General features: G+C 46.3%; 2 protein-coding genes across 8 annotated transcripts in view; both read right to left on the bottom strand.

Annotated features, from left to right (window-relative positions):
* Window positions 1–2,766: 2,766 nt before the first annotated feature.
* Window positions 2,767–11,954, bottom strand: TCEANC (transcription elongation factor A N-terminal and central domain containing). Of its 7 annotated transcripts, none has more exons than XM_025986692.2 (4): window positions 11,887–11,941; window positions 9,427–9,553; window positions 6,266–6,321; window positions 2,767–3,850 (listed from the first exon to the last, which is right to left on the bottom strand). In XM_025986692.2, exon 4 carries the CDS (start codon window positions 3,840–3,842, stop codon window positions 2,796–2,798), a length of 1,047 nt encoding a protein of 348 aa, XP_025842477.1. In that variant the 5' UTR covers window positions 3,843–3,850; window positions 6,266–6,321; window positions 9,427–9,553; window positions 11,887–11,941; the 3' UTR covers window positions 2,767–2,795. The 7 variants fall into 7 exon arrangements, 6 of the variants coding, with proteins under 6 accessions (XP_025842477.1, XP_072600133.1, XP_025842476.1 ...); XM_072744032.1 differs by having other exon boundaries at window positions 9,452–9,553; XM_025986691.2 differs by lacking the exon at window positions 6,266–6,321 and having other exon boundaries at window positions 11,887–11,954.
* Window positions 11,955–19,627: 7,673 nt separating this feature from the next.
* EGFL6 (EGF like domain multiple 6) overlaps window positions 19,628–23,863 on the bottom strand; it is a 64,899-nt gene continuing 60,663 nt past the window's right edge. The window contains exon 12 of the mRNA XM_025986725.2: window positions 19,628–20,544. Within this exon, the coding sequence (XP_025842510.2) occupies window positions 20,434–20,544 (111 nt within the window). The 3' untranslated portion in view covers window positions 19,628–20,433. The remainder of the gene's footprint in view (window positions 20,545–23,863) is intronic.

The following is a 23,863-nucleotide window of genomic DNA, read 5'->3' as shown; positions in this document are numbered from 1 at the left end:
TCAAAGGCTGAGGCAACGGACGACCTCTGACAGATCGGGGCCTGTTTTTACATAAAGAGAATTGGAACTTCACATCTTTAAAAGGGTTCAGAGTATGTGACCCCCAAATACGCCATCCGGGCATGATGATCATTCCAGGCTGAAGGCCCATGAGAACAGAACAGACCGAGTCCACACAAGCTCTGGGCCTTCCGTCCACCTGCCTAAGGGCAGAACGTAATCTCCTGCTGTGAATTCTGTATCAGGAAGGAGGAAACCACCTCCTCGGGGTGGCAGCAAGAAAAGTCCACAGAAACAGGCCTTACTACACAGACATTATGTTCCATGACCCCCATCCCCGTATATTTACCCTCCCACAGTCTGCTGCCCCTAAAAGCCCTTTGCCTTTGTCTTATTTCATTCTTTGTTAAGATGCTACTATACAAGCCCATGTTCTTTTTTTTTTTTTAAGATTTTATTTATTTATTTATGAGAGACACAGGCAGTGAGAGAAGCAGCCTCCCCACAGGGAGCCCGATGTGGGACTCGATCCCAGAACTCCGGGATCACGCCCTGAGCCAAAGGCAGACGCTCAACCACTGAGCCACCCTGGTGCCCCACAACCCCACGTTCTAATCTCCACTGCAATTCTTCATCACCAGGTTTCTCCTCTATGCATCACGCACCATGTGTTAATAAACAGATTTTCTCCTGTTGGTCTGTCTATTGTCTAATTTGCAGGGTCCTGGCTTCAGAGCCTAGCAGAGCTTTTTTCCTCCCCTACAGATCTAAATTCACATGCCCTGGAGAACATGTAGACTCCCTACCATCAGAAACCAAACTTCATCAACAGTTTAGATACTCCGGAGAACTTGTGCAAAACAAAACAAAACAAAAAACCCAACCCAAACAAACAAACATGTGACTCCTCTGACTAGGCAAGGGGACTAGAAGCAAAATTCTAACTGCAAGGTTAGAGGATAACTTTCATGGTTCAAGGGAGACACCTGTAAAGTGAGAAAAGACAGGGGAAAGTAACCAAGCCCTGGTTATCCAACGTCAGAGCCTAAAGACACTATTCATCTCGTCCCACATGGCCAGGAATCCATTCCTAAAGGTCCTGCATGGAGAATTCGGAGGACAGTGTGGGAGCCGTTGGAGTGGGGCTGGCTAAGGCTGTATGGCTCGGCCAAGTCACGGCACCTTTGAGGACCCGTTTCCTCATGATGAGGGAGCAGAAGGCAAGCTGAGGACAAAGCACAAGTTGACACCTCCATGACCCCGGCCCCCCCAGAGTGGGATGTGTGTGACATTCCCTAGGCACTCCTGGCTGCCCTAAAGCTATAGGAAAGGAGAAACAAATGGTTAACTTATATAGTCCAGTAGACCTGAGTCTACTCAGGTCTCATTTTACAGAATGTCTCAGTGATTTATAAGAGAAAAGCATTCTTGGGGCGCCTGGGTGGTTTAGTCGGTAAAGCATCTGCCTTCACCTCAGGTCATGATCCTGGAGTCCTGGGATCCAGCCCCACATCAGGCTCCCTGCTCAGCGGGGAGTCTGCTTCTCCCTCTCCCTCTGCTGCTCCTCTTGCTTGTGCTCTCTCTCTCTGTCAAATAGATATAATCTTTAAAAAAAAAAAAGCATTCCTATCGATAACCTAACTTCCAGAAGGAAACTCCCAACTGTCTTAATATTAATGCTTTACTACAGGGAAAAACAACCTTGACAATGGCAAGGCCTCCAGTATCTTATAGGTCCTCTTGTGCATACAGAAATTCTTTAGAAAACCTCTTTTTCCTTACCCCCTACTCCCAAGTATATAATCAGTCATGTGTCACAAGCCTGGGGCAGCAGCTCCTTCTGCCCAGAGGTCCTGTCCCCTGTGCTTTAATAAAACCACTATTTTGCACCAAAGACTGGCCATGGGGCTCGGGACCTCACCTATGTATATTCAAAAACTCTATCATACAGAGCGACATTCTTTTCTTAGAGCTGTGAGACAATCAAGTGAGAGCCTGTGTGTGAGCAGTTCTCAACTCTGACTGCATCTCAAAACACCTTGAGGAATTAAAAAAAAGTAATGGTGATGCCTGGGGTTGCAGCCCATGCATTTGGATTCAATTGCTCTGGGGAGGGCCCTGAGCATCTGTGGGTTGTCAAGGCTCCCCAGAGGACTCTCATAGGCAGCTGCCCAGGACTACAGGCCTACTGAGAAAGCAGCACTTCTCAAACCATCTTGAACAGGATCACCCGGGGCTCTGCCAAAATGCAGAGTTGGGACTCAGGAGTGCGAGGCCTGGGACTCTGCATTTCTAACAGGCTCTAGGGCAGGAGGAGCTGCTCTCAGCCACACTCAGAGAACAGCAGAGTAATATGTGGCCACAAAACAAAAAGTCATCAACTCTCTCCCCAAACAGTCACATTTTAGTGATTGTGGTGTGAGCTTGAACGAATGACTTTCCTTCCTTCTTCTTAGGGTTGTTTTAAGAACATAGTGTGTATTAGATTTTATTTTATTATTATTTTTAAAAATTTTTTAAAAAGATTTTATTTATTTATTCATGAGAGACAGAGAGAGAGAGAGAGAGAGAGAGGCAGAGACACAGGCAGAGGGAGAAGCAGGTTCCACGCAGGGAGTCTGACGTGGGACTCGACCCCGGGACTCCAGGATCACGCCCTGGGCTGAAGGCAGGGGCTAAACTGCTGAGCCACCCGGGCTTCCCCCCTGTATTAGATTTTAAAAGCAAGCATAACAGGGTGGTATCAAAAAAAAGGTATCACTCTGGTTCTTGGTTAAGAGAACATTTATTTACAATTATAAGCACACCCACTTGCTATGGTACCACTGCTCCCCACATTCGTTACAGATCACATAGGTCATCATCTCCTCATCTGGATTTGAATTCCGTACCCAACTTGGAAGGAAAAGTGTGCCTCTGGCGATTACGGTGACCTTGCAATTGAACTTCTCACAGCGTCTGCATTTTATTTTTCTTGTGTGTGTGCCCTCGATCGCTTGGGGAAGGTGATGCTCCTGTATGCAAGATTCCGTGTAGGAGGCTCTCAACTGCTTCAGTTCCTTGTTTGCCATTTCCATCACAGTCATCTTGGCGAATTCTCTTGGAGACATGGTCCCAGAGAGCAGGTTTTGTTGTAAGTGAGAATTTTTGGGGTTCCTCAGATTGGCAACTTTGCTTCTCACACAAGTTTTGTATTTTTTGAGGTTCTTGGAATGAAGGGTAAAAATGTGCTCTTCAATTTCTCTTGCAAAGTTTCGCCACACATCAGCTTTGGGCTGCTCTGTGAAAGGACTAGTTAAAGCTTCATAAAGAAGCTCTGTGCATTTAGCTCTCACAGGTACCATGGGATCCAGCAACTCACTGGATCTCTGGGCAGTGGATTTAGGGTCACCGCCCCTGAAATGCTCCTCCGTAGGTTCCGTCTGACTTGTGCTATTTTCAGGCACAATCATTTCAATGGCTTCTGCAACACTGTGGGATGAAGAATTAGAGCTGGAGCCGCCTGATAGCTCATCCTGACTTGGGTCATGAGAAAGTCTTGAGTTTTCTTCATTTCTACCCGTAGGGAAAGATTTGTCCCTCGGTTTGAAGTGGAGATCCTTTTTATAAAGAGCTTTCCATTCTGACAGCAAGTGCTTGGCTTTCTTTTTCAAAGCCACCAAGGGGCAGTGTTTGAGGACTCTGTACACAGCCCTGACCACAATGGTCTCCTGGAGATCTTCTTTCGTCACACACAGAGTCTCCAGGTCAGTAAGGTGGTTGCCAAGATCCTCAAAATTCCTTTTAGACAGCAGTTGCTCAATAAGGGAGGCGCTGGCAGCTATCTGGTTCTTGTCAGACATCTTTACAGCTGCAAGGAAAAGAGAAAAGAGGTTTCTGGTTTTTTCAAGCTTGTGTTTGCCAGTCAAACTTCCTGATGATAGCAGGGCACTTTCTGCCAACTACCTATGTGGTGTTTTCTGAAAGAGTTGTGTAACACAAGTGGGTGTGACCTGTTAGAAAATGGAATCTGCAATGTGGTATGGTTTAGTTTCAAAAGGCTGAGTCTCAGTAGTTGGAAAAAAAAAAAAAGCGGCACTGTAACCAGCTTCCGCATTAACGGTTGCTTAAAAGAAGCTTGTTGGAAGAGCTCTATAACTTTTTCCATCCCAAATTTTACAGATTAAGTCTTTCTGGATCCAGATGGGTCAATTGCTTTGGATGGAATTTGGTGGTCACATTGGGCATGAGATCATGCCAGTGTCAGCATCAACAGGGTAAGTCTGAGCAAGGCTGGCCCATTTCTCCCCATATTCAGTTATAAAGCTGAACTACTTGTGGATTTTATCATCTTTAATTGGTACTTTTCTGAATATACAAGAATGAGAAACAGGGCAATAAGGGGATGCTATTTAGATGTTCCAAGGAATGTGACGAAATCGTGAGATAATAGAGGCTGCAAAGCAGCCGGAGCCAGATCTGATAAGCCCGAAGAGCCAATGGGCACTGTGCTGATATCCGAGTCTTCTGAAAAACAGGGTAAGCATTCAGACTAAGCAATCTGGATATTTTATGACTTTGGACCAACTAGTCGTAGGCCAGTTTGGTTCCATTAACTTTTTCGCTTAGCTTCTAGGTATAAAAAGTTGTTTGATGATTATATCTGTGTGAATCTCATCCCAGGCAGGTGTTTACTTTATCTAACCATTCTATTTTTCTCTCCTTATAATGTACATAACCTTGCTACCTAATACCCTTGTACCTACATCTGCTCATCTGGTCTAAAAATGGACATATGCATCTTGATGCCAGGGACCCTGTCTTTTCAAAAACTCATGGGCTTCCATTTTATAGCACTTGATATTAAATGCCCATCACTGGGTCCCCTGGGTGGCTCAGTCAGTTGGGCATCTGACTCTTGGTTTTGGCTCAGGTCATGCATGGTCTCAGAGTCGTGGGATAGAGCCCATCTTGGGCTCTGCCCTTAGTGAGGGAGTCTGCTGGACTCCCTCTCCCTCCCCCTCTGCCCCTCCCCTTGCTCGCACATGCACTCTCTCTAAATACATAAATAAATAAAATCTTAACAAAAAAAAGCCCATCACTAAGCACATAGGCTAATAACACCGAAGGGAGCACAGAGAAGATCAATGCAGCCTTCTTATTTTTTATTTTTTAATGCAGCCTTCTTAGAAACCATCTGACAAGTTCTGTAAAATGCAATGTTCTTTTAGTCAGCAATTCTACTTCTGTAAGTTTACATTAGGGTAACAAAAGATGTGGAAGCTGTACATGTAAGAATTTTCTTCAAACTTTGAAGAAACTGCAAGGTCCCAAATGGCTAAACTTGCACACAAATGTGCACAGCAGCATTATTCTTAATAGCCAAAAAGTAGAAACAACCTGAATGCCTGTCAACTGATAGATAAACATGTAGCCTATCCATACAATAGAATGGTATTTGGCCAAAAAAAAAAAAAAAAGAAATTCTGATATATACTAAAACATGGATGAACCTCGAAAACACTAAGTTAAAAACACAGAAGACCACATATTGTATGATTCCATTTATATGAAATGTCCAGAATTGGCAAATCTATAGAGATGGAAAATAGACTGGTAGTTGACTAGGATTGGGGCGGAGGGATGAGGGGGGCAGTGGGGTGGAATGAAAGGGGGGTGGCTGCCAACAGGTGCAGAGTTTTTCTTGAAGAAAGTAAGCAATCTTCTCTAAAGTTGACTGTGGTGGTGAACTGCACAACTGTAAATATACTAAAAATCACTGAAGTGTACACTTTAAGGAGGTGAATTGTATGGTGTATAAATGGTATCTGAATAAAGCTGTCATTTAAAAACAGCATATATGGGGCACCTGGGGGCTCTGCCCTTGGTTCAGGTTAGGATTCTGGGGTCCTGGGATTGAGCCCCGCACCGGGGTCTCTGCTCCTCGGGTAGCCTGTTTCTACCTCTCCCGCTGCCTACTGCTCCCCCTGCTTGCATGCTCTCTCTCTGTTAAATAAATAAAATCTTTAAAAAAAAAATAAAAAATAAATAAAAACAGCATATAGAGTCTAATTCAAATTTTATTTAAGAATCACATATGAAGAGAAAAGGTCAAAAACAGATACACAAAATTTTAGGTAGTGACATTTTCTGAATGGTAAGATTTTTAGATGACTTTTGTTTGTTTTTATTCCTTCCTGGATTTTCTATGATGAGTATATATTATTTTCATAACCAGAAAAGTGATTCATCCATTATAATTTCATGACCAATTCCACATACTTACAAATGTTTGCCTACTGGAAAATGGCACAGTAAATGGATCAGTCTTCCACCTTCCCTCTGGAATCAGAATATCATATAGGTGTTATGTGACCTGTGGCTTTGCCTTCAGATTAGCATTCACAATTTCCTATCGTAACTCCAATTGCTGAGTCTAAACCAGTTGAATCTCCTCTCGAACATGAAATACTCATCTTGCCTGCATTCCATATTCATTCCATAGGCATCACTACTGAAGAAATCAGGATTGACGTTTGCTGGATGTTGACAAGGTGGTTAATCAGAGAGAGGTCTAGAGTGCCCACAAAGAGGTTAGGCAATATTTAACTCAGGTCAGAATTTCTCAACAAACGGTCAGAGTCTCAAGGAGATTCTGAAGGGGAATAGCTTCAGGGCTTCAGTGCGATGAGAACAGCAGTTTGTTTTACCAGCAAAACTTCTTTTTTTCCTTTCTATAAATCTATAGACGTTACTGGATTCATGCATGAGCACTCTGCTCTTTATTTCACATGTCCTTTTATTTACCTCTCCTCCGCATTTCTTTCTTTTCCATTTCTAATTGTGGTAAAATACACATGCCATAGACTTGTCATCTTAGGGATCCCCGGGTGGCTCAGTAGTTTAGCGCCTGCCTTCGGCCCAGGGTGTGATCCTGGAGACCCAGGATCAAGTTCCACATAGGGCTCCCCACAGGGAGCCTACTTCTCCCTCTGTCTGTGTTTCTGCCTCTCTCTCTGTGTCTGAATAAATAAATAAAATCTTAAAAAAAAGACGCCTTGTCATCTTAGCCATTTTTAAGCATATGGTTCAATTGTTAAGTACATTCATGTTGTTGTGCAACCAGCCTCCAGACCACTTATTCTCTTGCAAAACAAACTTTGTACCCATTAAACAACAACTCCCTGTTCCTTTCTCCCCCATAGCTCCTGGCAACCATCAATCTACTTTCCGTCTCCATGATTTTGACTACCTACTGCATGCGAGTGGAATCAAACAGTATTTGGCTTTTTGTGACTGGCTTATTTCACTTAGTATAATGTTCTCAAAGTTCACCTGTATTGTAGCATGTGTCCTGGAACAAGTGGTCTATACATGCAATGGAATATTAATATTAATAATAAATCAATGAATTAAAGAAATATAAATAAGTAATAATAAATTAATATTAGTAAGAATGTTATTAATATTCCATGGTATATATAGTCCACATGTTACTTAGCCATTCATCCACTGATAAACACTTGAGTTGCTTCCACCCTTTGGCCATTGTGAATAATGCTATGAACATGGGTATACATGTATCTCTTTGGGACCCTGCTCTCAATGTTTTTGGGTAAATACCCAGAAGTGGGATTGCTGGGTCATATGGTAATTCTACTTGCAATTTTTTGAGGAACTGCCATACTGTTTTCCATTCTTCTCCATTATTTTTAACAGCATTTAAATCCTGTCAAACTTTTTTTTTAAGATTTTATTTATTTATCCACGAGAGATACACAGAGAGAGACAGAGACAGTGACACAGGCAGAGGGAGAAGCAGGCTCCCTGCAGGGAGCCCGATGTGGGTGGGACTCGATCCTGGATCTCCAGGATCACACCCTGGGCATCCAGGATCACACCCTGGGCGGAAGCCGGCACTAAACCGCTGAGCCACCCGGGGTGCCCAAAATCCTGTCAAACTTTCTATTCCCCCTATGGGACAATGATGTGGATATGAAGCATTTATTGCCCTTAGGAGGGAATACTGTGAAAGCAGCTGAGACGCAAAATTTTGAGAATTGCTCTAAGAAGATAAGTAAGCTGTGTATCCAGTTTACAGCTCTACAGAGTTCATTCATAAATATTTATTATGTATCTAGTACATATTAGATGCTGAGCCTAAAGAGATATTCTCGGGCAGCCCCGGTGGCTCAGCGGTTTAGAGCCGCCTGCAGCCCAGGGCCTGATCCTGGAGACCCGGAATCGAGTCCCACGTCAGGCTCTCTGCATGGAGCCTGCTTCTCTCTCTCTCTGTGTGTCTCTATGAATAAATAAATAAAATCTTTAAAAAAAATTTAAAAAAGAGAGATTCTCTGCTTTGAGGAAGTGGACAGCCCAGTGGAAGGAATACAGACAAGAAACTGGCCACTTATAACACAGGGTATCTCCAAACGATAGACGGGGCCGCTAGAGGACATTCATAGCAGGAATACTGGACTCGAATCTGGGTTTCCGACCATCTGGGGGCTGGCTCTAACAGCTTCTTCACTGCATTCATTCTGATTCATGGCACTTTGTTAGAGGGATCATCCTCTAGTACAGATCTCATCAAGCCATTCCCTCATTTTCCCACTTAAAGCCCTTCAAAGGTTCCTCTCTGGTCTCAGGATGGTGCTCCAAGGTCCTTGGATGGGTAATAAAAACTCCTTCCAGAGGCACCTGGGTGGCTCAGTGGTTGAGCGTCTGCCTTCGGCTCAGGGCATGATCCCGGGATCCTGGGATCAAGTTCCATACTGGGCTCCCCACGGGGAGCCTGCTTCTCCCTCTGCCTGTCTCTGCCTTTTTCTGTGTGTCTCTCATGAATAAGTAAATAAAATCTTTTACAAAAAAAAAAAAAAAAAAAAAAAAAGCCCCTTTCAGCCTTCCTCATGACCTCACTGAACCACAGAAAGGCACTGCCCATTTCACAGCTCTCTGTCTTTTGTCAGAAACTCCCTGAGCTAAGCCTAATTCTCACCACAAGTGGCATCAGGCCTGACCATAAACCTCAATCATCTGGAGAAATTAAAAAGCAAAAACAAAAACAATGCTAGGGCCTTGTCCCAGAAAGAATGGATGGGAATCCCTGAGGGTAGGCCTGGCTATTTTCTCAGCTGCTCAAGTGACTCTGATTTAAAGCAGAGCTGCTGCCACTGCTCTATACACACACTAGCACAAGACCCTCCTGCGACAGGACCGACTCAGTTACACTGCCATCAGCCCAAAGACAGCTCCTGACCTGCTCCTCCAGTGAATGTATAGAACTTCCCTGCTTTTGGATTTTGCTGACTGAGCCCCATTAGGAAATATTAAAAACACCTCCTGTGCATAGCTCACCTGAGACTCTTCTCTACAATTATAACTGGTGGTTGCAATGTCTTAAGCGTCACGATGCACCCAGTTCCCTGGACTTATTCCCTCCCTTACCTCTTAACAACAGAAGGCAATGTACATTTATTGAACTGTACGTGCCACACACATGTATGTCATCTGCATCCTTGCGAAGATCCCAAGTCAGGTATACGGCTTATCTCCATCTTCCAGATGAGGAAGCCTGTTAAAAAAAAAATCATAAAATTTTTTTTAATTTAAAAAAGTCTTTAAAATAATCAAATATTTGTGATGGTTTTTCATTGTGCGGACTATATTAAAATTATTTTTAAAAATATTTTCCTTATTTAATCACGAGAGACACACAGAGAGTGACCCAGAGACACAGGCAGAGGGAGAAGCAGGCTCCCTGCGTGGAGCCTGATGCAGGACTTGATCCCAGGACCCCAGGATCACGCCCTGAGCCGAAGGCAGACACTCAACCACTGAGCCACCCAGGCGTCCCTAAAATGTTTTTTATTGTCTGCTTTCCCCACAAGACCATAAGAGAATGATGTCTGTTTCACTCACTGAGACACGCCCGGCAGACACCTGGCCAGTTCTTACTATTACTCAACAAATTCTTATTAAATGAGAAAAGAGGATCCAGAGTACTTCCTCTCCTCTCTGCTAGTACGCCCCATTCTTTTTTTTTTTTTTTAAGATTTTCTTATTTATTTGGGGTGGAGCACAACCAGAGGGGAGGGGCAGAGGCAGAGGGAGAAGCAGACACACCCCTGAGCATGGAGCCTGACGCGTGGCTGGATCCCAGGACCTCAAGAGCATGACCTGAGCCAAAGGCAGACGCCTAACTGACTGAGCCACCCAGGCGCCCCTGTATACTTCATTCTTTCCACTACAGACCAGCTTGCTTGTACCCACTGCACCTAAGCTCACTGCCCCTCAGCTTCTCCCACATGAGCCAACCTCATCTCAATTCTAGCTCGAAAAGTTATGTAAGACAAAACAAAAAGGAGTAGCAGCAGTAGCAGCAGCAGCACCATGGTCCCCACTGTGGGTTGAGTGGACTGCAGAGATCAAGCTTGCAGGGATAAGAAGGGTCAAGAAGCTAGAGTTCACAGAAGCTGAGGGGCATTGAGCATGTTCTGTAAGTTTCTTGATGATTCTGTGCCTCAGCTTCTTCATCTACAAAACTGGGGAAATTCCGCATCTTAGGTTTAATATGGGAAATAAATGAGATAGTCCTTATAAAGTCCTCAGAGCCATGCCTGTCACACAGTAAGCCTACATGACAATTACACAGGACTATAATTAAAAGATTCATGTGACATGGATCTACCATGGCAGGCACTGTTGTACAGAACTTTGTTGGCGAACTTCTTCTGGAAAAGGCCAGATAGTAAATCCTGTAAGCTGTGCAAGCCATCCAATCTCTGTATGGACTACTCAAGTCGGCTGCTCTGGTAGCAGGAACAACAGCCATAGACGACACATAAAAGAATGAGTATGGCTTTGCTCCAATGTTTTTCAAAGACAGGTAGGCTGGATTTGGCTGTAGGCCACAGTTTGCTGAGCCCTTTTAAAGCAGTGCTATCCAACAGAAATACAACGCAAGCCACAGATAAAATTTAAAATTTTCTAGTACCCACGTTAAAAAATAAACGAGTGAAGGTAATGGCATGTTACCTAAGCAGTGTATCCAAAATACTGCCACTTCAACATGTAATCAATAAAAACAAATTGTTGATATTTTACATTCTCTTTTTTATACTTATTTCCCCCAAATTCGCTGTTTGACACTCTGATGCATCTCAATTAGGACCAGGAACATTCCAAGCGCTCCATGTACCTCGTGGTTACCTATGGGGCAACACAGCTGTAGAGCATATGCTAATACAGATGACGCTTACGTGCACACCTATTGCCCCGGCTTCTGAATATACATGAAAATGAGTCTATGCCGGGCGGGCAGGAGCAGGGCCTACGTATCTGTGGACTGAATGCATATAAAAGCTTGTTAATATTAACTAATATGGGCACGCTGCACACATCTGCACACATCTGGCTTAATCCCCGGGGGACACGAGCGATCAAAGAGCAATTTTGTTTCTAGTCATAACCCACGTACAGCTCTGCAGCTACACAGGGGAGCCCCTTCCCCCAGGGAGAGAACCGATGCCAAACGCTGGGTCGGGGCGCCGCGGTTTCCGAACAGCCACGCAACACTGCGCTAGTGTCCCTTCGTGTTAGGACGCCCCCCGGCACAGGTGCAGAGGGCGGAAGGGAGCAGCGCAAGGGCCCGCGGGGGCCCGGGCTCGGGTTCGGGAGAGGGGCGCGGGCCGCCAGCTCGGAGGCGGCGGCGGCCCCGGGGATCCGCCCACCCCAGCGACGTCAGCCCGAGAAGAGGCGCGAGGGCGCGACAGGGCCCGCCCGCCCCGGGACGCACCGCGGCCCCCCGCGCCCTCCCGGAGCAGTGGTGAGCGTCCCCGAAGAGGGGTGCGCGTCCCCGAGCGCCGCCGGGCACACACACACGCGACAACCTAGAGCGTCGCTCACCGAGAAGCGCACACGCCCGGGCATCTCCGGAGACGTCGGCGCCGGGACAGAGCTTCCGGCACGCGGGGCGGGGCCACCGAGGCTCCACCAATCCGAGGCCGGCGGCCGGAGACCGCGGCCCGGGCGCATGCGTGCTGGGTACGTGGCGTCTGCGCAGAGCGACCGGCGGCCGTCAAGGCGGCGCCGCCGCCCGCTGTGGGGCGACCCCGGGCGCGGCGGGCGGCGTGGCCCCGGGGCCTGAGTTGAAGGCAGCGCCCCCAGGAGCGTTTTTCAGCCGCGAAGTGTGTTGAACTAACTCCACGACGTACGCTTTGTGCTTTCAGTCAAGGCAGTGCTCAGCTGAACGGTTGACAAAACGGTGGCCGGAAGTGCGATTGATTTCATGCAGTAATTAATCACCAAGTATGTATTGCAGCCCTAGCCCGCGTCCCTTGGCAAGGAAGTCCTGAACATTCACCAGGTGGCCGTGGCACCGCTCAGCCGGGCACTCTCCCTGCAACGGTCCGATAAAATCAAAGCGACGGTAAAACTCGGGGCTTTAGTTTCAAAGGGCTCTTACTGCCGAACGATGGTTTCTATCACAAGAACTAAGTGAGACACCTATGAATCTAATTGGTTGAGCAGGGACGCTCCATAGGGTATAACAAGAAACTCATTTTTTCTCACCGCTGCTCTGTTGACTCTCCTGCCCCTTGGCTGCTCCAGGGCTGGAGCTTGAGCAAACCGCGCAGCTTTCCCGGTCACTTTCAGGTTCAATGAAACAATTTGATGAGTGTTGTGCGTTGAATGGTGCCCCGGCCCCCAAGATAGATACAGCCACTTCCTAAATCTGCCTCCCCCAAACCTGTCCAGGCAACTTTACTTGGGAAAAAATGGGGGGGGGGGGGGGCTTTGTAAATATAATTAAGGATCTGGACGGACAAGAAACTGGATCCTGGATCACCTGGTTGGGCCCCAAATCCAACGAGAGACAATCCTTGTAAGAGAAGACAAGACACTGGGGTTGAGTGAAGGTCATGTGAAGACAAAGGTGGACATTTGACTCGAAACAGACCTGTGTTACCATCCCTTCCTCCTGCCACCCTTACCCTGGAGAAACCAGAAAATAGTGCAGAAAGTGTGCAATAGGAGAGTGAAGAACTTAATCCACATAACATTCCCTTTGCTCTTCCACAGAGTTACAGGTCACACCTGAACTGAGAGGGAGCCAGAGCTGTGAATTGGATGACTGATTGAAGTTTCCATATTAGATTAGGCTGGCCTTTTTAACCATCTAGTAATAAGATAAACGTCTAGAATTCTAAAAGCCCTTTCGCAATCTTGCCTTCTCCTATACACGAGCTGAAGGAGGGGTGAGGAACCACAGGACGCAGAAGTAGTTTCGGGCTCTCCACCTAGCCTGTACAGATGGTACACTGTGTCTCTTTAGAACCAGAGGGCACTCAGCCCTATGCTCAACTTTGGGGCCCTGGGCAAAACCCTGAGTCAAGAGAAGTCTCATTTAACACCCCCTTCTACCTGCCGTAATCTGGGGTCATTTCCATACCGCTTATTTTCCACGCTGTTGGTCCCTCTTGCTCATTTCTTTAGAATGAGTCATTCTACGACAGACTTATGACCACAGATTAGCAGAGAAGTGCAAGGCCAGCAAGCACGGCTCCTGTCACTTGGTGGTGCGTATCACAGGACGGACGTCCAGAAGCAACGAAACAACATTTATACTACTTTGTTACTAGGGATGCTTCAAAGGTGCCATTTATTCAGAAAAATATAGAAAAGGTACAAAAAGCAGTGGGATGAGAGGATCCTGATGCTGCTCAAAGACCTCTGCCTGCCCCCTCAGTTGCCTTTTGCATTTCTGCTAAGAAATCTGAGCCGAAGCCTGCTACGTGCGTGGGATCTCATCCTGCCCGTGCGGCCCATTGCCAGAAGGACAGTCGGCCGGTGATCCTGTTTGCGCTGCTCCAGGAAATGCCTCACCTCACTTTGGTTCTCAGGTTTTTCATTTACAGGGAGGTCTTTTGCAACAACAGTTCATCGGAGGAGCAAGGCATCAGCATCGGACTAGAAATCATCGGTCTTTGCTACTTCCTCTTTCATTCTTGCGCCATGTGGCTTCAGGGCCTGTCCTCATGGCCTGGCCCCGGACACATCGGCCACAGCCCTCCTGCCGTGGCGTGAGCCGGGTGTGCTGCCCGAAGGGCCATTCATCAAAAACGACTATATAAAGGGTAACCATGTTTCTTGCAGGTCTTCTGAGTCTTCGGGGGGAGACACCTGTGGCTGGAAGTCTGCCGTTCTGATTGACGGTGCCCGAGACGCACATCTGCACGTCGGCCTCATTGTCCCCCTGCAACAACCTAACAGATTGTAGGTGTTGCATCGTTTGGCTCAGATAATAGTGTTCATAGTTATGTATTTCAAACCCGACCCCAAAACTGCCTAGTTTTCTAGTTGCTGAAGAGAACGAAGGTGTCAACTTCTTTGCCCTGACAGGAGGGAATCTCTTGAACTGGTAGGCGGTGGGGCAACTGCATGCACTCGATACCAGCTTTTACCTGTTGGGGGGGACTTTGGTGGGTTTGGGCCACGTGGCTTTCGGCCCACCTTCTTTTTTTTTTTTTTAATTTTTATTTATTTATGATAGTCACACAGAGAGAGAGAGGCAGAGGCACAGGCAGAGGGAGAAGCAGGCTCCATGCACCGGGAGCCTGATGTGGGATTCGATCCCGGGTCTCCAGGATCGCACCCTGGGCCAAAGGCAGGCGCCAAACCGCTGCGCCACCCAGGGATCCCTCGGCCCACCTTCTGAACACCCATTCGGGGGCGGCTGTCTGTTATCCGGGGTGGCCACACGAGCAAGCAGGCCCATTATATACCCCCCCACACCCCATATGTCAGTTTTGAGCAGAGTAATGCAGAGACCAGTGCGGCACGAGACCGTCCCAGTGATGTTGGCCCTCTGGGCGGCAGTGGCTTCTCCCCACAGTCCGCTTCCAGCCCAGCAGCCCGTTTCCAAGGCTGGGGTGCCGGTCTCCCCGTGCACCTGCCCATTCCTGTCTCCTTACCATCACTTCCCTTTGCCGTTAGCCGAGGTCTGGTTCTGGGGCCTGCTACCAGCAAACACTAGCTGACACGGCCCCCATCCTAATGTAGCTATGTGATCGGAGGGCCAATCAGAAGAGCACCCCTGATCCTAGATGGTGCTGAAACTGCCTTCGCACCCGCTCCTTCAGATTAAAGCATTGGCAGCTGCGATTATAAAGGAACGGGTATCAGAAAGGTTACACTTGCAGCCCTTGATGCCCTACACCTGAGTTATCTGATGCCCGTGGCCTCTCTTCACCTGTCGGAGACCAGCGCAATGGGACAGAGGACAAGTGAGTGTTGACGGGTGAAAGGGGCAAGAATGAAACGTGTGAAAGATTGGATTCTTTGAGATCTCAGGGGTGACTGAAATGGAAGGTTCTAAGTATCCAGAAAGAGGCATGAGTTCACAAGATACTGAGGAGGGGAGAAAGAGAGCAGAGAGAGAGAGCAGGGGATGCTGAAGGCAGCTCTCTTTGCTGTTTGCCTGGTGGCAGCCACACCCGTGCACATAGGCTGTCGCAAGAGGGCACTGCTAGAAATCTGAGAAGGAGCCAAAAAATGAGGGAGAGCACAAAGTGCCTCCCGTTCAGCCGGTGTGACTGCAGCTTGGACCCCCGAAGAAAAATATTTTTAAAGGGACGTGGATAGGAAAGGGGAACCTAGAAACTTCCATGGGCATCCAGAGACACCAACAGATGTGGGGAAGGTGAGGGTTTCAGGCTTTCTGGGCAGCAAGCGTATCTCCTCAGGCTTCAGCCCCCTCAGAATTCCAATGCTGTTGACCTCCAGCAACCAGCTTGATGTCCAGGGCCCACTGGTGTCCTGGGAGGCAAGCCGGGGCCGTCCCCCGCGTGAGAATGTTGGTGGCTGGATTAGACACGAGGCTGTGGAACTTCAGTGACAGCCTGCCTGGTGTGGAGGCGTGAATCCACTTGAGGTGTCCCAAGTCACCTGGACAGTCAGGTAGACGAGGCTCGGCTTGGTGCGGCCGGGTGGGTAATACTTTTAAGATTTTATGTATTTATTCATGAGACAGAGAGAGAGAGAGAGAGACGCAGAGATACAGGCAGAGGAAGAAGCAGGCTCCATGCAGGGAGCCTGATGTGGGACTCGATCTTGGGTCTCCAGGATCAGGCCCTGGGCCGAAGGTGGCGCTAAACCCCTGCCCCCCTCCCCCGGGCTGCCCCATCTCACACGATTTTTCTACCCGAAAAAGGCAATCCCCAAAGTGTCCTGAGCAACAGCGTCAGCAAAATAAATATACAGGCTCTGAAAACAAAATGACTGAGAGGGAAAGAGGAATTCAGTTCCTGCCTAATGTCCCGTGGCCCAGCAGTGTCCCTGCTGCAGGAGGCGGCTGGGGGGGGGGGGGGACACAGGGGCACCTGGACTGCCTCCTCCTGCCGCCTCTTGTCCTGTGAGTGACAAAGCCCAGCTCCCTGGCCCACAAGTCTTCTGTTTCGTACCCGCATGTATGAGACCAGAAGAGGCCAACGTGTTGGCCTGGAGGAGGGTAGTTCTTGGCATCTGAAGACAACGTGACATCTCAACGTCTGAAATCAGACTATTCTGTGGTCATCCCTCTTTTTTTCTTCTGGAAAAAAAGAAGAGATGGGATCCCCGGGTGGCTCAGTGGTTTGGCCCCTGCCTTTGGCCCAGGGTGTGATCCTGGGGTCCTGGGATCGAGTCCCACGTCAGGCTCCCTGCATGGGGCCTGCTTCTCCCTCTGCCTGTGTCTCTGCCTCTCTCTCTCTCTCTATGTCTATCACAAATAAATAAATCTTTAAAAAAAAGAAAGAAAGAAAAAAAGAAGAGGACCAAACACAGCGGCTACCTCGGGTCCGCCCGCAGGTGGGTATGGTCTCAGCGAGGCATCAAGAGCCCAAGCAGAAGGGGTTGGGGTGTTGGCCAAGGCCCAGCTGTCACAGATGAGGTGAAGGATGCACCTCCCACGCGGGGGCTGAAGTCTCCTGAGGTCTGTAAGGGGGGGACAGGATAGACTTTCCTGGCCACAAGGAGGCTTTTCCCAACCCCTGGAGCAGGGACCCCCAGTGTCTTCCAGTACCCCTCCCTGCTTATGACAGGCCCGGATGGGTTCTCAAAATCAACTTGGTGCTTTAGTCAGCCCCTGACGTTCAGCCCCAGAGAGGAGGCTAGAATGGGGACTCATGCCATTGTCATTTCCATGTGTCAATCTATGAGACCAGAGGATGTGGGACATCCTGGTAAATGATACCTCGCCTATGCCAGCGAATAGGCGAGCACCACTCAGTGGTGATTTGGGCAGCGCTCGGGGTCTGGGGAGGGCTGGAGATCATGGTTTTGTTGAAGAAGTGATGTGCACAACGTGTCATTTTTGGGGAGCACTGCTCAGCAGCCCAGTGATGGGATAGAGAGAAGCAGCCAGTGGGGTAATCAAGGTCGGGGCTCCCTTTGGTGGCCGTGGTGGAAGAAGAGCGTGGGCCGTGGGGGTATTGGCAGGAGTGTCTCTGAAGGGATGATGCGCCTTAGAATCGAGGTTATGTTTTATTAGAGTCCAGATAGGAAGGCAGGAGATGGGAAGAAAATGAAGTTGTCAAGGGAACGGGGCTTTCAAAAGGTCCAAAGGAAAAAAAGGTCCAAAGGAGCAGCATGAGGAGATTACGAGAAAGCCAGACAAACTAGAGCGTTTGATGTTGGAGTTCAAGCTCGGAGGTGACGATCAAGCCCAAGGTGGTGGCCACGGTGCAGTGACCGGGGAGACTGTGGTAACTGGAATAGAGGTCAAAGAACTGTGACGCTAGGACATCGGATGGGTCATACGCATAGATGTCCCCACATCGGTTGATGACAATGGCGAGGAAGGGCAGAGAGGACCGTAGAGCTATTTAAGCGCACCCTCAAGGAACAGTGGCTTTTCCGTGAAGTAGAGAAGTAGGAGATTGTGACCAAGAGTGGAGCGACCAGGTGCCACCTTCAGCTGGGCCGTGCGTGTGCGCAGCGTGGAGGGATGAGCAGCCTTCGTCTGCTAAGGCTGCACGGGGGGAGGGAGGCCCGGAGAGAGCTCAGCTCAGCCGAGGGTGAGGGAGGGGAGTTTGTTTAGTGGACGATGCAGTAGGTGTGATGGGGACAGGGCAGGAAGAGTGAAGCTAGTGTCCAGGAAGAAGCCCCTAATGGTGTGGGGCTGAGCGCGGGAGGCGGTGGATGACAAGGGCCTTTCGGGTTGAGCGGTGCCAGGGACAACGGACGCGCATCGTGGCTACATTACTTGAGCCGAGCTTCCCCCAAAGGAACCCAAGTATGATAAAATGCTAGTGCGGGCTGGAGCTCCAGGACACTGTAGCCTGTTGACTGGAATCCCAGACAGTATGTTGGTATCTAGGGGTCCAGAGAGCTAGTCCCCCAAGACTACGGTCCTGGGGTGGGAATGGCAGGGGCAGCCCCCGGGGGTCAGGGAAGAGTATCACCAGAGTCTGGATTGTGCTTTTTGTTTTAAATCCTAGATAGGCCGAGAGAGGGTTCGTTTTTCTCTCATTTATAAAATGTTGACCAGTGACGGGTTTGGGACAGGAATAGGGATGCCACAAGGTTATCGGGACCCAGGCTTCTTCCAGCTATGCGCTCCTCCGTGAGCTACGACCTTTGACCTCATGATTGCAAGGTAGCTCACAGAGCTCCTGCCTTCACAACCAAACACACTGCAGGAAGGAAGGAACAGGAAGAGAAAGGCCAAGAGGGGCGGCGAACTGACAGCTCTCTTTAATGACCCTTCCTGGAAGCCCCACCAATGACTTCAGGAGGCTCTCCATCTCCGAGAGGTCGGGAGATGCAGCCTTCTAATTCAGCACATTCCACTCCCCCAACCAAAAACAAAACAAAACAAAAAAACCCCACACAAACACACACACATGTAAGTATTTTTTTACATGGTCATAGTAGTAAGGAAAAAATTCAAGAATGGATATTGTGTAGGCAACTAGAAATCTCCACTAGAGATCTTAAAGAAACATGAAATGCTATGATTTAACTCTGCTTAACTCAGCCTTTTGCAATGAATTTAATGACTTTCTACCCATAACTAACCTGATTCCCAGGCTTCCCTATTTCATTTGATTCAACATCTCATCTTTTAACCTGGATCACTGGGACACACTGGTCCTTTGTTCCAAGTTCTCCCTTCTGTCTTCCTTGATTCTAAGCTGTAACTGTGCTCTTGAATTTCCTCGGTCACTGAAGGAACAGGGGGTTCTTCTTCGAGTTGTGTCACAGTCTTAGAAATCACCTGTACCAGTTAGCTCTTGCTGCAGAACAAACCACTCTGAATCTTAGTGTCTTAAAACAGCCATTTTATTATCTCTCACAATTCTGCAGGCTGATTTGACTTAGCTTGGCACATCTTCATCTGGTCTCATTTGAAAGACTATTTTGGGGGTTGCTATAACTAGAGGTTATCCTAACAGATGCAATGACAACCTTTGAAGACAAGACTTTGTATGCCAAAATTACTTCACACTAAAAAAACCCCAGTGTTTTCCCCCTAACATCTTAAAAGGTTGTATGTATGTGTTGGTTGTATTAAAGAGAACATTGTTGAAAAGAGATTATGATTTTCTTTAAAATAAAAGATTACTAAAAGTTTCAGTTTAAAAAAATTTAAGACTGAGACTACACATTTTTTTTAAAGATTTTATTTATTTATGTGAGACACACAGAGAGGCAGAGAGAGAAGCAGGCTCCCTGTGGGGAGCCTGGTGTGGGACTCGATCCCGGGATCCTGGGATCATGACCTGAGCTGAAGGCAGATGCTCAACCACTGAGCAACCCAGGCGTCCCAAAAGGAAGGAATTTTAAGAATTTTAAGAATATAAAGTATTTCCAAAGAAAAAGAAGGAAACCTATATTTCCCAGTAAAGCAAATAATTATATACATTTTGAAACAGAACACCAATAACACATTTTCTTACTTAGAAAAAACTTAAACCAAGACACAGGTGATTATTTGAATATTATTACAAAGAATTTAAATATATAAGCTGGGCTGTAAACGATCAGGCTAAGCCACTTAGATAAAAATCTGTGATGTCAGCTTCTAAGAAGTGCCAGAAAAGTCAAACAGAGAAACAATTCTCTGTGGGGTTTTTGTTGTTTGTTTGTTGTATTTTTATAATTCTAAAAATGTTACATAGAGGTCCATCAACTTGTGTAGACAAATCAGATATACTGGGGTGGGGCGAAGCTGAGCTTTTTCCACATTTCTACATTTTATAAATTCAGAAATGAATGAGGTGACAAGTGGTTCTTAAAGCAGATATTGGCATATCTTATGTAAGAAAGGCAGCTTACAATAACGTTTCTGCTGATACATTACAATTTTTCAGTTTGCATTTCTAAAGTGGGGCAATCTATGATGTAATATTAGAAAACAGAGAACTGACATAAAAAAGCTAAATATAAAGATACAAAAGAGCACAGTAACATTTAGCCATTCACAGATAAAAGGCCATCTGGACATAAGCCTGAAACCAGCAAGACGCCGTCCACTGCAATTTCTCCAGTTTTGCCCTTGCCACGTTCTGCTTCAAAAATGATCTAATAATGGAGAAGATAAAAAATATTACTTCAAATTATTCAAGTCAATGATATGACCTATTTATTTATTTATTATTTTAAAGATTTTATTTATTTATTCATGAGAGACACACAAAGACACAGAGAGGGGCGGGTTCCATGCAAGGAGCCTGACATGGGATTCGATCCCAGGTCCCCAGGATCAGGACCTGGGCTGAAGACGGTGCTAAACCACTGAGCCACCCGGGCTGCCCATGACCAAACTATTTAATAGGTATTTTTAAAAAGATTTTATTTATTTATTCATGAGAGACATAGAGAGAGGCAGAGACACAGGCAGAGGCAAAAGAAGGCTTCCTGTGGGGAGCCCGATGTGGGACTCAATCCCAGGACCCCTGGATCATGCCCTAAGCCAAAGGCAGATGCCCAACTGCTGAGCCATCCAGGCGGCCCTATTTAATAGCTATTAAAAAGGATTGAACTCAGGGCGCCTGGCTGACTCAGTGGATGGAGCCTGAGACTTGACCTTGGGTCATGAGTTTGAGTCCCACTCTGTGCATAAAGATTACTTAAAACAAACAAAAACAAAACAAAACAAAACAAAAACCTGGGTAGCCTGGGTGGCTCAGCGGTTTAGCACTGCCTTCAGCCCAGGGCGTGATCCTGGAGACCGGGGATCAAGTCCCATGTCGGGCTCCCTGCATGGAGCCTGATTCTCCCTCTGCCTGTGTCTCTGCCTCTCTCTCTGTGTGTCTCTCATGAATAAATAAATGAAATCTTAAAAAAAACTGAATTCATCAGTCTACTGCACAGGAGCAGGCATGGAGATTGCATATATAGTAATGTATTTTCCAGATGCCAGTATCTGCACTGAGTGGATTACATTCAGAGAAAACAGGGTTATTGCAACACCGAAAAGAATCTGGACAGTCCTGAAAAGCTGAGAAAGGTATGGCTGAAAAGGAAATTTTGGAATTCCCTTTTAAAGGAAAAATAAAACAATAATGTGGTTTTCTTTTCAAAAACCAAGCTAGTATAAAAAACAAAAAACAAAGCTAAAAGAAATTTAACATTCCCTGTGAACATCTAATATAAAGCTCTATAGTTGAGAGTGAATGATTTTGATATATTCAGATTTTGGTAATTTGTAGTAATATAGCCATTTTTTCTTAAAATATTGGCATTAATATTAGAAATTATTGAGAATGTCTTGTTTTCTTTTTTTTTTTGAGAATGTCTTGTTTTCATGTTTTGAAAAATGTTACATAGTAGGCTATAATAATTTTTATCTGTGATAAAAATCAAAATATTTCTACTAATAATCAAAATAGATCAAATAAAATACCTACTATCTATTAATAATCAAAAGAGAACTAAACTTCCTTATATTTTAGAAATGTCTAATGTAAAGAGAACAGAGAGAGGATGAATACTAGAATATTTATCTTGAATTTGCACACAAAATGACAGGAGTGACCCATTTAACAAAATCAAAGATATACTATTATCTTTAATACTATTACTATTTTATATTCATTCATCCAAAACTATTTACAAAGAAATATTATTAAAATAAATAATAGCTGAATGCTGTTTTTCTCTTTTTCCATTACTACAACTTTTTTTATTTTTTAAAGATTTTATTTATTTGTTCATGAGACACACAGAGAGGCAGAGACACAGGCAGAGGGAGAAGCAGGCTCCATGCAGGGAGCCCCACGCAGGACTAAATCCCAGGACCCCAGGATCATGACTTGAGCCAAAGGCAGACACTCGACCTCTGAGCCACCCAGGTACCCCCAAGTCACTCATTTTTTCAACTTCCATGCCTGGGCAGTACACAGAAATCTTTACTGAGGCTGGAGTCTTGTTGCTAAGAATCTAGCCTCAATGGAAACCTCAGACAACCATTTCCTGCCCAGAGCTCTGCCAGAGAGATGCAATGGTACAGCTTCCAAGTCCTGGAGAATCTCATTACCCCATCAGTGCTTCTGCTTCCGTCCTTCACAGGCACTTCTCTCTGCCCTTTACCAGAATAGTCTACTCAGAGAGTCTAAGCTTTCAGGGAACAAACGTCAGGAATGAGTTGGTTTCCTAGAAACGCTTGCTTTTGATTGTTATATCCCACATCTTCTTGATAAAACATAATAAGCTTGTCTATTTTTTTTTTTTTGTATCAGGGCAGGCCTAAATACTATGAAAAATAAACCCAAATTAGGATGTCAATTAATTATCCAGACATTTATTTTTAGTTATCTGGGGTATCTGTCAGGGATTTCGGGGATGGAAAAGCTGCCAGATCTCAAGATCTAAACATGCCCACCGTCGTTATCCCACCCATTGTAGGTGCTGTGATGGGTCTATTTTGGGGTTCACTGCTTTTAAAACTTATCCTAAAGGAACATCTTCCCAAAAGTAGTTCCTTCCTGAGAAGAGACTGGAGGAGGAAGCAACTTCTATACCCAGTTGTGCTATCACTCGCTGCTCAGCAACAGCTTGTCTCTAGCAGTTCTTAAGAAAATGCACCCAGGGAGTGTAAGAGCCATAGAGAGCAGCCTAGGCAGTGGGCAGTTGCAGTGTCTCTTCACTCCCATTTGTCCCTCTGAGGCTCCCCCTCTTCTCTTTGAAGAACCACAGAAAACGGGACACAGTAGAGACAGCAAGCCTAAAGTGCTTCATCTCTATCACCTTCAAAACTATTTGGGGATTACTGATGAAGCAGAAAATAGACGCTGGTGGGGATGGTGAATAGCTATATGATGGTATTGATATGAGTATGATTCTTAAAGCATCTTTCTTTAAAATGCTAATTTTTATAAGTGTGAATCTATATATGTTTTTAAAAAGCTTAGAAAAGACAACAATCACTTTGTTAAAAAAGAAAGTAAAGATTTATAATTGGGGGTGTCTGGGTGGCTCAATTGCTTAAGCATCTGCCTTCAGCTCAGGTCATGATCTCAAGGTCCTGGGATAGGGTCCCACATCAAGCTCCCGGCTCAGTGGGGAGTCTGCTTCTCCCACTCCCTCTGCCTCTCCCTGTCACTCATGCTCTCTCTCAAATGAATAAATAAAATCTTTTATAAAAAAAGATTTATCATCTATAATTAATATGAGTCCTTCCATATTTTGCATTTTACCTTCCACATGAACACATATTTAATCTATTTATAACCACAGTATGTACATGCTATTGAATTCATTTTTAAAAAAATTTTTTATTTATTTATGATAGTCACAGAGAGAGAGAGAGAGAGAGGCAGAGACATAGGCAGAGGGAGAAGCAGGCTCCATGCACTGGGAGCCCGATGTGGGATTCGATCCCGGGTCTCCAGGATCGCGC

This window comes from Vulpes vulpes, chromosome X (assembly GCF_048418805.1).
Source record: "Vulpes vulpes isolate BD-2025 chromosome X, VulVul3, whole genome shotgun sequence".
NCBI lineage: Eukaryota > Metazoa > Chordata > Mammalia > Carnivora > Canidae > Vulpes > Vulpes vulpes.
Note: the sequence above shows the minus strand (reverse complement) of the source record. Positions and strands in the feature narration are given on the sequence as shown.

What these genes read in the sequence shown, in the direction of transcription:
- TCEANC (XM_025986691.2), bottom strand. Translation starts at nt 3,842, where the DNA reads ATGTCTGACAAGAACCAGATAGCTGCCAGCGCCTCCCTTATTGAGCAA.